We start from the raw sequence: 11,627 nt of genomic DNA, 5'->3' as shown, positions 1-11,627 counted from the left end.
CACAAACAAGCGATGAAAGTGTGCTTAGAAAAATATGATCGTGGAGGATAATGAAAACCGTTTGTGCCAGAATTTTCAAAATTCTTTTCGAATAACTTTTGCACTAGCATAATATATGTTGTCCTGTTCTTTCTTATGTTTGATAAATCCTCTTCAACGTTGTTTGGTCTTTGTTGTGCGAAATTTTCGAAGTTTCTTTTGTCACTCAACTATTGTGAATACATTCGATACAGAGTTGATTTATATTGAATATAGCGATATAAATAATTCACTCAAAATTTCCATACATGTCCTTAGCTATTAAATATAATTTGTGTGGTTATAACTTATAACCACAAATTATTATTATATAACACTCACACAGCCCTTAGAATATATCTCGTGCATTTATTACAAGAACAAATAAATACACCCTAAATCACTTTTTACGGCAATATTGAATTCACTTACGGCAAAAAATTTTCCAACGTGCGAGCGCTTTATAATGCAATGCTTTACAGGATGCAAAACACCTATCCTATAAAATTTACGATTGTAAAATTGTATTGCAAGCGGTGAAGTAACTTTAAATAAATAAAAAAAAAACTTACGATAATGTATGTTTGTATTACATGTAAAATTAAAATATCATCTCGGCCCGATCTGCTATGGCTCCGGCTAATACCTGCAACTAGAGCAAGATTTCCTATAGCAACAAACAAATGTAATAGAAGTTAGCATTTATATTCGACCTTTCTATATTTAAATATAGGCTGAACTAAACCAAACAACCGATTTCCCGAATTATAAGGTATTATTCACTACAATAATTAAAAACAATATTTTTTTTACAACTTAAACGCATTATTATTCTTATTATTTTTATGTTTATTTTTATTTTTTAAATTTTGAATATGTTTTGTATGTATCTCAGATCTTTTTTTTTTTAATTAATTATCAAAGTTGACTTGCGTTAGTTTAATTACTCCACAGTCTCATGCTATCAGTATATTTTAACTGACTTGATTAACATGCTTTCCTTCATTGTCATCATCACCTTCATTATTATAATTATTATTACCATTACTAAATACTAAATGTTCCAAATATGACTATATGCTTTTGTTTACGTTGTTTTCAATTTTTGCGGCGTTTGGGGAAAGTATCTCGCTTCATATGTATCATATGTTGCCACTATAACGATTTCTTTTGTATATAGGTATACCATCGTAGTTAAGTCTGTTGTGCTATGCCTAACACACTCTGTGTTATTCTCTTATTTCAACTTTTTTCGGCTTCATTATTAATGGTAACTTATTTTTAATCATTATGATTTATATTATTAAGCAGCAAATTATAGTAATTACTATTTTATCGTAGTAGTAGGAGTTCTTGTGTTCGTATTGTAATTATTTAATAGTAATACGTTAAATGTACTCATGCATGTTTTTTCTGCATTTTTTTGCTGAGATTTATTATTATTATAAATTTTTTATTTTTTGTTTGTTTGCATTAATTGGTTTGGTTGACTGATTGATACGTCTTGTGGTAGGTGTTGGTGACCTTACAAGCTTTATATTAGTTTTATTGTTTTCCTTTGGAATTTGCTGTCTTTGTTTTGTTTGTGGTACTTGAGTTTCATTATAGTTGATTTTTTTCATGTAGTTGTGAAATTAATCCCGGTTTTTGCTTTAATATCATAAATTCAGTATTTTAAAGATAATTTCAGCTTAATATTGTAGAACTCGTACATGTGCGTTGCAGTCGTAACCATTCCACGAATTCATCCAACATAACAGGCCCTAAAATCACAATACCATACAATTGAATTGATTACTGTTATTTTTCCGTATTGCAAATAATACTCACATGCGCCATCGATATCGTAGTTCGTTAATTCATTGTTAATTGTGCGTGAGAACTCGAGTATGTTGCACCACTGATCTTTATTAATAACTTTGTACTTTGATTGGTCAAGGAATTGCGCGAAATGCGGGTAAAGCGGCCAATGTTTGCCGAGCAGCAGTTGTAGCATTGCTTTTGCTGTATTTATATCCATGCTACGCTGATCGGAATCCTGAAGTATAATTTAAGTAATTTAGAAATGTGAATTGAGCTCTTTGAGACATCTAGCACAACATTTTTTTTGTTTATTTGCTATCAGAAGTCTTACCTTGGCAAAATCGTAGGCATATCTATATATGCTTTTGAAGACATTTGGATCGTTGAGTATACTTTTTAAATATTCTAATTTAGATTGCATTTTTGCAGCAGAATCACATTCTAATTCAGTGAGGCCCTTTAACCATTCACAACGGCTGAAGAAACCCATTTGGGTAGCGCCCATTTTGTAGGCTAGCACAAGCATCACAACATTTTCTGGTTCCACACCAATATCATCGCAGAATTTTTCCATACCATCAGGACCTGTATGCATTAAATAACCAATATATATAATAAATAAATAAATATAATGAAAAAATTAACATTTACCTAGCGTATCTGGCTCATCTGGGTTTGTGTATTTGCAAAACCAGTCTACACAACGCTTTTGGCTGAAACTGTCTTCAGCCTTGATGTGACGTCTGCAAACAGAAAATATATTTTAGCAAATAATGTACAAACCTAAATATAAGAGAGCACGTATGCAAAATTACTTTTCCATTTATTTAAAGGAATTGTCAATATAAGATATACCAATTTCCTTTTAATACGAGTGCGCGTAACTAAATGAGCAAAGCATAATATAAAAAAAGAAATATATTTCTTGCAGCTGATTATTATTATTTTAGCGTTTTCGTATACATTCATATTTGTTGTTGGTTGTCTTCTCCTATAAATAGCCACACTATTAAGCAATAACAACAAATCCAAACAGCAAACGAATACGAACAACGAGCAGCGCAATAAAAAAAACGTCAACAGTATTATCGATGAAGAAACTGGTGGAAATTGAAACTAATAAGTGCAGAAAGTCAAGAAAAACTGCTGCACGCGTATAAATAAATAATACGTGAGACAAATTTGAGGCGTTAATTTAGGTTCTAATCAGAAAAAATTGAGATAATTCAATACGTGTTTCCGCTCTTTCGGTGGAACCTAAATCAATGAACATTACAATGAAAGTATTTTCATTATTGCATCATAATCACATTTTACTCATTGAATATACATATGTATGTCATATTGATATACATAGTTTAAGCACAGTTTTCTCTATTATATCAAGCTTGGTTTTCACTACCTGTTTGTTATATTAATCTTTGGTATTTTTAACTTCATTATTGCGCTTTTAGCTGCAACTCTTCCACTTTCAAATTTATGACTAACAATCTTAATGAAATAGCACATCTATCACACCATGAGACCATGACTGTTATCAGTAAAATTACAACAAACAAAAACAATTGTGCAAAAAAATATATACTGATAAAATGCAAATTCTACAGTTATCAATGAAAATGATATGGAAATGCTATAAATACATGGTCTATATCAAAATTATTATTATTTGTGCCGATAATATTCATCGAGTGGAACCATATTAACTTGTTGGCTATAAACTATTTAATTAATATTTATAAAAATTACAAACGTAAACACATGAATGATTTGCATCTAATTAGTTGTTGCTGCTGTATTAATATATTTTTTTTAATTGATACGCATTTAACGATTTTTCACTAGGTCTTATTAACACAATTATAGATGTTTCGTGTTAATTCAAAATTTGTTTTAAATTTAAAGGAATTACCTGCTGGTATTTTGTGTTGTCGCATAACCACCGCGTGGTCGTTTGGAAGTTGTACGCTCCTCTTCGCCCCCCATATCGTGATTAGAACGTCGTTTACCGCGGGGCATAGCAAACACTTTGATGTTTTATTAAAAATGTGCGCTTAGGTTTTAAGAAGAGCAGCGGATATTTATGTAGATAATTTGTTTAGATGTAAATATGAACCAATGAATGTGTCTATAAATCTTATTAGCAGGCCGGTAGTTGTTTTTCCATTAATCACTTTATGTCTGTATGTATCCTTGGATGATTCTTTTACAATAAAATGTAGGTTGACTCCTTCACTTTTAGTTATATTAGCTCAAATCTTTATGCTTCAACTTAGGCAATTGCGCTGAAATATATAAATTGAATATTTAAGTAAAAAAAACTGAAATAAAAACTTTATTTGGTCTGCTTTTAGGCTTTTTAGCATATCTTTAATACGCACTGGGATTTTTCACAGCTGGTGGTTGTAGTAAATGTCAAACAAGCGCCGTAAACAAAAGTGCTGGGTAGGCCGGATGCGAATTAAAGAGCGCAACACAACGTTATACGGAGAAACTACAGAGCAACAACTTTGACGCAAACTAAAAAGAAAGAGCATTTATAAAAAAAAATTTCAAGACGGTGGTTGCAAATAAATATTTCATTCATTCTCTCGGATATATAGTATATGTCCATCCCACATTAAAATGCAATGCCACGCTTTCTATCAAACACCTTTAGTTCAACAAATCGTAACAATGAACACTATCGCACACAACAAGTTTGTATCTATTCCTAGGAACGTTGGTTTTAAAGCGTAGGTGGAGCTAATAATTTGATATTTTGCAAATTCCAGAGCGTGCGTATATCCTATTACAGATATACATACATTTATCTTCCTCTCGACATCACCGGCAAGAATACAAGGCATTTCACATATATCGGTAATAGTTATTAACTGAATTTTGACACTTCCTTTTGGTGTACCCATTCGCACATCCTGCCCCAACATTTTTATACGATTTATAGGTTTTCTTTTTTCGCGTACTCCCCATATTTTATTCAAACTCGACACCGTCTTGCTATATTTTCAAGCGTCCAATGCGTCGACATTGTCAGCGATGCTGTAAATCTGCATGCGGTTCTTTCATTATTCTGGTTGCGGTTTCAAAGCTATTTTGCAACTCACGGTCTAAATCGTTGCCCGAACTTGCATTTATTTACAACTCAATGCACAATTAAATAATCAATTAAAGCAAACCTTTTATTACCCGATTAATTGATGAAACTATTTTATAATGGCAACAAGAATTTCTCTTTTTGGTGTTTTTAGATTTTTGTGGAATGAATTCGACTACAGCTCGGAGAACTGTCTATGTATGTTCAGTGACTGCGAATTTGACAATTTACAACATTGAAATCTAATTGGCATGTGCTTTTTGTTGTTGGGTGAATATTGGAGTATTGAATCTATGTACCAATTCTGTCATTAAAAAGTACTAAGACAAATTATTATTAATGTTTAAACTTGAGGAAGCCTTTATAACTCTGAAATAACACTTAAATTTATTTTAGCTATAAATATAATTAAAAAATTGCTTAATAAATAAAACTGAAATGGCACATCGATTAAAATGTTGTTTACATATACATATGTATGTATATTAGAATGCATAACTGCTCACTTCAAAATACAACTCTGCTGTATATTTATACTTACGGAGGCATATTGCCTACATTGAACGCAGCCATATAAACAAACGAGAATTTTATTTACTTCTAAAGTTTTTTGCAATGTCCGCATATGACAACGTTAGGGTTGGAAAATTGGTGCTAAAGGGCGAAAAGCCGAAGTAAATATTCCATGATATTAATATTTCTTTCAATAACAATTTGATTTTTATTTATTTGTAATAAATTTATTTTTAGAAAGTCCAAAAAACACAAACGAGACAAAGAGCACAAAGAGAAAGATAAGGCGAAAAAACGCAAAACAGAAGTAGATGAGGATGCACTTCGCCATGGAGGTTGGTGGTTGGCAAAAAGTATACCTGAAATCACCGGAGCAGTTGCCATTGAGTTTGGAGAACGTGCTTATTTAAAAGCACTTGATAATGGACTATTTACGCTAGGACCGCCGCATAATGGCGGCGAAGGTCCAGACCCAGAAGAAGTATTTACAGCATTTTCAATAAATGAGACAAAGATATCCATTAAATCTGGATATGGAAAATATTTGAAAATAGAAAAAGATGGCATGGTTACTGGGCGCTCAGAGGCGGTCGGCAGTATGGAGCAGTGGGAGCCAATATTTCAAGTAAGATATAATTATAAATTAAGCGTAAGCAAATAATATCTGTCAATATCAATCTATAGGAGGGCAAAATGGCTTTATTATCTGAAACCGGTTTTTTCATGTCAATCGATCCCGAAGATGATGCATGCGTAGCGCTACGAAGAAAAGTGACCGAACATGAAATATGTAAAATACGCTGCAACGCACAACGTGAAGCAGAGGAGGACGAGGAACCGAAGGAAGAAAAGGGCGACTTAACAGAAGTAGAGAAAAACTATGTGTACGATATAGCCGTATATTTTTTATTATAGTTTTTATCAAATAATGACATAATTTTTCTTTATAGAAAAAAGTTCCAGAAGTTCCAGGACAAAAAATTGCGCATCAACAAGAATGATATTAAGGAACTAGAAGTGGCTAAAGATCATGGGACTTTACATGAGGCGCTGTTAGATCGGCGTAGTAAAATGAAAGCAGACAGATATTGTAAATAAATCAATAGTTCAAAATTTCTCTTGAATAGCATCGTTATTAGTTTAAAATGTTGAAATTATTTCACGACTTAATAAATTTGAATACTGAAAATAACTGCTCTTACTTATGTATTTATAAATAAGAAAATGTCTAAACAACCAGTGTTCATACTCCGTATAATTAAAGTTACGGTAAAATTCATAATAGTTGCTCCTCGGCTAGTAATTACACAAATATAAGAATTTTGTGTTGATTACTGCCACAAATCACAGAAGTTGTTTTTGGAAGGACACCAGATCTTTTCCATCAAAACATTCTAAGCGAAAGATCTCTGTGATTTGCAGATAATACACGGTTGTGTCTTATGTTTTGAACAATTGTATAACTTGGTTCGTGACTTCATGTCAGATACAAGCAAAAGTATAATTAAAATGCCAATTCTGCATAAACTTTTTAATTAATAATAAAATTTAGTGATTCATAAAAAAACAGGTGGTATTCTTTCTCTGTAACTCGGACTAAGTAATATTTTCTGTTCGTGCTCTTACAATAGAACCAACGGTTGTTTACATTTTGGGGCAAATAGCAGCAAACGGCAACAACAGAATTGGATATAGAACTTTCTTATGAACCTAAATTACGTATATGTACTATCATCATACTTAAATTCATCCACAATTTTTTGAAATAATAAACTTGGTTTTAATATATTGTATTAATTTTTATTCCAATATAAATAAGGATATTGCAGATGCTTATTTAAAATTACTGTTTGTCATAATATTGCTTTTTTCTTCAAAAGTAAGTGAACTTATTTAAGTATGACATTAGCGACATAAAACAATCGCCACCACAAGAGTATTCAAAACAAATACAAAAATAAAGGAAATCTTTGAGGCATGATGCATAAGCCTCGAAATTAAATTTATGCACTTTGTTCAGTTGTTATAAATACGTTAAAAGTATTGAAAATTCATTTACAGTAGAACTACTTACAAATCTAAAACATACTTACTGGTTACTGGAACCAAAAAGGGATTTAAAATAAAGTCATAGTTAGTGGGAAGAAAATGGAGGTGTTTGCATAGTCAGTCAGTTAGCAGTTAACATAGTCATTCAGTTTGTGCTGCAGTTCTGTTACGGTCATGTTATTTGTGTAAAGTTAATGCGGTGCATTCATGGTTGTAGCAAGCGAAAATTTGACTTGCTTACGTTAAGCGCGTTTACCCTACCGACTGTTGTCGAAGCATGTCGATGCTTATTGCAATTAAGCATTTAAAATGAGTACGGTAGTCGTTTTGGGTGGTAGGGTATATACATGGACAAGTACGAAGCATAGCATCTTTTTCAATTTGGTATGCGAAGAGTATTTGAATTTAATACGGAAGCGCAGACGGAGTTTGACAGAAGATAGTTGGACGCGTTCGGTTTCGAATGATACGATACGTTTTTGTTTTTCTTTCAGTTTGGCTGTTTACTTGATTGATTTGCGAAATATTGTGCGATGAGTATGAAAAGCGGAAATGTGCGACGCAATGGTGGCAAACGAAAACAAAAGGCGTAGGACTGAGTATAAAAATGTTGGAAGTTTTGGAAAACGTGTTTCGTGAGCGTAATATAAATACGGAGTACGATTAAAATATTACAAACGGAGGACATTTTATCTGACTAACTGATAGATTCTGCGTTACTTAGTCCGCCGTGGGCGTGTTTCAAAAACGCGTATATATGCAGCTGGAATGAATGTTCGAAGATTTGCTTTATATTTCTGTCTGCGAAGATAATACAAAACGAAGCCAATTCGTAGTTGCGAGGTTGGAGCTTGGATAATGCGTATACGCGAGCGAACGTGTAAAGGCGTGGATTTGAGGCTGGAAGTGTAGAATATAAAATACGTCGTATGTCGTAGTTTGAAATATGTTTGTGTAGATAAGTTTAGCGAAAAATTAACATAAGGTAGTATAAACGAAAATTCGAAGTAAAATCAATACATCCAGATAATTTTTACGAATACTGTAAGTATATATAGATATTGAAGATATTTATTTCAAAGTTATATTTGTTTGCGTAGTAACTGTTGTCTCGAATTAGCTTATAAATAGCGACTAAATTTTGGTAGCGGTAGACATTTTCTTTGTTACATATTATCATCATCGCGCTTATTTTCGGTTGCATGATGTCTTTTTGTTCTACATTTACTTATATCAATTAATGAATTTTTTCTTGTATCTTTTAACTAAACACACTGTGTTTTTGTGTTGTATTTCGATAGCCCTTACATTTCTAAAACGAATTGCAGTTTTGCATTTCTCAAATACTCTCTTGTTACTGCGTACTAGTAATCTCCTAAAAATTTTAAAATTGCGCTGTTGGTCCTACATACACGCGAGATCCCAACAATCACCTCTTGCTACCTTCTCTTAAACACATTATTTTTTTATATTACTTTGTTCTCTCCTTAGCTGAACTAGTGTTTAGAAGCGATGACCGACTGGTGAACGCGATCTGAAGCGTCCTCCACCTTGGCTGCTGCCACCACTGCGTCCGCCACTTCCGCTACCGTAGCCACCACTACCGCCGAATGAGCGTCCACTATCTCGTCCACCGCTGCTGCTACCGTAAACGTCGCGTCGATTGAAGCCACTACTGCCGCCATCACGGCTGCTGTAACCGCCACCTTGACGGCCACCACCGCCGGAGTAGCCACGGTCGTGGTAACGACCACCGCCGCTACCGGAGCCACGTTGACGGTATCCACCGCCACCACCACCGCTATTGCTACGGCGGCCGAAGTCACGTCGGCCACGGTCGCCCATACCGCGACGACCTTGACGTGGCCGTCCCTTGGAGATTTCTACACGCAATTGTGAGCCCAGCAATTCTGTACCATTGAGCACGTCACAGGCCTTTTCGGCATCATCGCGGTGCTCGAACTCAACAAAAGCGAAACCTGGTGGATTAAAAGCAATCCAAACAGAATTTAACTTGCCATACTTTGTGAATTCTCCTTCTAGATCATCCTTCTTCACTTTATCGGTTAAATTACCGACATAAACGCGTGTGCCTCGTTGATCACCCATTTTCACTTAAATAGATTTACTTTTCTGACTTTATGGACAAATTGAATTAATTTTTCACTTTTTCCTTGTGCTCGTCGTACACTTGCTGCTGCTGCTTTGAATGGCTTCAATCGATTGAATCGGGTGTGTATAATATTTTTCGTGCTTCGCTTGCTTGAAAAACAAAATGTCGGTTTATGGCTTGGTTCGCACATAGAGTTGCCTTGTCCGAACGGAAATGAAATGCAAATATTAAGCACATTTTTCCGAATTGTAAAAGATTTTTATGGGTATTCAACAACTTTATTCTGCTATCGTGAATGATATACATATATAGTTTTGTGACTAAAAATAAAATTGAAGCTGTGGTTAAGCTAAATTGAAAATATTAAAGCCAATTTTGTGATAAGAAATTAATTTATATTATATTTTTCAGATATATTACAACTTTTAGTTATTTATATTAAGTTAAGAATTCAGCTTAGAAAAAATAATTGATTTTGTAGTAGATTTTGGAGCTATAAATTTTTTAGGAAAGTTTTCTTTTAACTTATATAATACTGACAAATAAATTCTTACTTCGGCCATTATCGATTATTTTTTGTTATCGTCATATGATGCCGATAATGCAGTTCGCTCATCTTTGTGATTTTCCGGTTTCTTTTAATTCATTTCCTTTAGTTCGTGGTCAAATAAAAGTTAACAAAAAGTTTTGCTTCGACATTTAAATGCAAAACGATAATTTAAATAGTAATTAGTGAACAAAAATGAGTGTTTCAACATATTTACAAGATTTTGCATTTGCACGGCAAGCTGGCTGCAACCACTGTGCCAAGAGAGCGCCACATTCCACCAACTCCGCTCAGACTTGTGAGAGAGACGCTAACTGCCACCCAAAACCACCCCCTGCCGGTGCATTAGTACACTGGTGCACGCAAATGTGCGTTCACGCCGTGAATATGTGTGTTCCAGCATACACAAAGTGTAACCAGCAGATGACTTGCTGTGGCACCAAAACAAGCGCATACAGCGCACAGTTAAAGGTACGCTACTTTCTTCGAACAACCACCGATTGCATTTGCTGTAACCCATTCCTGTGAAGCATAGCCTTTTCCAACACTGCTATTTCACCAGCTCGGTTTTTTGAGCACCGCCACCATCATCACCATCAACAACAGCGTTATAAACATAGCCACACAACATTCACCACCCCCTGCCTCTATGCATATGTGTGCCTGTTGTTGTGTCTGTTGTCGTTGTTTTGCCGGTCTGTGTTGTTGGAGGATATCAACTTCGGCAAATGTATGGCTATCGCGCAGCGCCGAAGCAATGTTTTCATCACGTTTCGTCGTCACTGACTCTGGCGCTGGCTCGGATTTATGCTTGGCGTGCGTGGTGTATCCTAGTCGATGTTAGTAAGTTGTCGTAATTGGACGTGGGTGAATTGAAGAACGGTTGAACGGTTGTTTTCGTTTTACTCGGTATTTATAATACGCGTTGACGATGGTGCGACGAAGCCATTGATATACAGTTACTAAACGGCATAGTGAGTCTCGTGTCCTGCATTTTGATGATGCGAGCATTATTGGCAATTAAGAATATTAAATATTTGCTTGTTAATATTTCGCGCGTCGGCGACTTTCAGCAAGTGACAGCTTTGACAATAAATATGCAACAAAAAAAATTTTGCAGTGAATAGAAAATTGATCATATCGTGGAAAGCGTGGTAAATAGTAATTGGAATGGAAGCAAAAGACTTTCAAAACAATTGTTGGAGAAAATAACAAAAGTTTTTGGTCGTTTATGATAAAAACAAATTAAAGCGAATTATTTAATTATCAAAGTAAAAATTCAGAAAGTATTGGTTTTTTATAAGCAAATGTTATTGGATAACTGAGTTAACTTGTTTAAAATAAAGTGAAAACAAAAAAATTACTAAAAAAGGAATGAAAAAACATAAAAGTGTGTAAGTTATATGTAATCTCCGAAATTCTTTAAACTAAAATATAAATAAATAAAATAGTGTTAGTGAACAGCTTCAATGTAATAAATAAAAAAT

General features: G+C 34.1%; 3 protein-coding genes across 7 annotated transcripts; 1 reads left to right on the top strand and 2 right to left on the bottom strand.

The window, feature by feature from the left end:
• Positions 1-1,591: 1,591 nt before the first annotated feature.
• LOC120779173 (DCN1-like protein 4) lies at positions 1,592-5,112 on the bottom strand. Of its 5 annotated transcripts, none has more exons than XM_040111409.1 (7): positions 5,001-5,112; positions 4,203-4,341; positions 3,734-4,106; positions 2,473-2,564; positions 2,153-2,406; positions 1,849-2,056; positions 1,592-1,781 (listed from the first exon to the last, which is right to left on the bottom strand). In XM_040111409.1, exons 3-7 carry the CDS (start codon positions 3,838-3,840, stop codon positions 1,705-1,707), a joined length of 738 nt encoding a protein of 245 aa, XP_039967343.1. In that variant the 5' UTR covers positions 3,841-4,106; positions 4,203-4,341; positions 5,001-5,112; the 3' UTR covers positions 1,592-1,704. The 5 variants fall into 5 exon arrangements, with proteins under 5 accessions (XP_039967343.1, XP_039967342.1, XP_039967344.1 ...); XM_040111408.1 differs by having other exon boundaries at positions 5,011-5,112; XM_040111410.1 differs by lacking the exon at positions 5,001-5,112 and adding an exon at positions 4,629-4,840.
• A 370-nt stretch (positions 5,113-5,482) lies between these two features.
• Positions 5,483-6,623, top strand: LOC120777224 (protein FRG1 homolog). Its single transcript, XM_040108405.1, has 4 exons — positions 5,483-5,592; positions 5,669-6,056; positions 6,116-6,315; positions 6,382-6,623. Exons 1-4 carry the CDS (start codon positions 5,534-5,536, stop codon positions 6,527-6,529), a joined length of 795 nt encoding a protein of 264 aa, XP_039964339.1. The 5' UTR covers positions 5,483-5,533; the 3' UTR covers positions 6,530-6,623.
• Positions 6,624-8,520: 1,897 nt separating this feature from the next.
• LOC120777225 (RNA-binding protein Rsf1) lies at positions 8,521-9,745 on the bottom strand. The gene has a single exon (XM_040108406.1). The coding sequence runs from the start codon at positions 9,587-9,589 to the stop codon at positions 8,984-8,986; it is 606 nt and encodes a 201-aa protein (XP_039964340.1). The 5' UTR covers positions 9,590-9,745; the 3' UTR covers positions 8,521-8,983.
• Positions 9,746-11,627: the final 1,882 nt, after the last annotated feature.

The sequence above is a fragment of the Bactrocera tryoni genome, chromosome 5 (genome assembly GCF_016617805.1).
Source record: "Bactrocera tryoni isolate S06 chromosome 5, CSIRO_BtryS06_freeze2, whole genome shotgun sequence".
NCBI lineage: Eukaryota > Metazoa > Arthropoda > Insecta > Diptera > Tephritidae > Bactrocera > Bactrocera tryoni.
Note: the sequence above shows the minus strand (reverse complement) of the source record. Positions and strands in the feature narration are given on the sequence as shown.

Coding starts and splice junctions, on each gene's coding strand:
- LOC120777225 (XM_040108406.1), bottom strand. CDS start 9,589: ATGGGTGATCAACGAGGCACACGCGTTTATGTCGGTAATTTAACCGAT.
- LOC120777224 (XM_040108405.1), top strand. CDS start 5,534: ATGTCCGCATATGACAACGTTAGGGTTGGAAAATTGGTGCTAAAGGGC. Junction 5,593..5,668: donor CTAAAGGGCGAAAAGCCGAA/GTAAATATTCCA, acceptor ATTTATTTTTAG/AAAGTCCAAAAAACACAAAC. Junction 6,057..6,115: donor AGTGGGAGCCAATATTTCAA/GTAAGATATAAT, acceptor ATCAATCTATAG/GAGGGCAAAATGGCTTTATT.
- LOC120779173 (XM_040111409.1), bottom strand. CDS start 3,840: ATGCCCCGCGGTAAACGACGTTCTAATCACGATATGGGGGGCGAAGAG. Junction 2,565..3,733: donor ACAACACAAAATACCAGCAG/GTAATTCCTTTA, acceptor TTCTGTTTGCAG/ACGTCACATCAAGGCTGAAG. Junction 2,057..2,152: donor ATGCCTACGATTTTGCCAAG/GTAAGACTTCTG, acceptor ATTATACTTCAG/GATTCCGATCAGCGTAGCAT.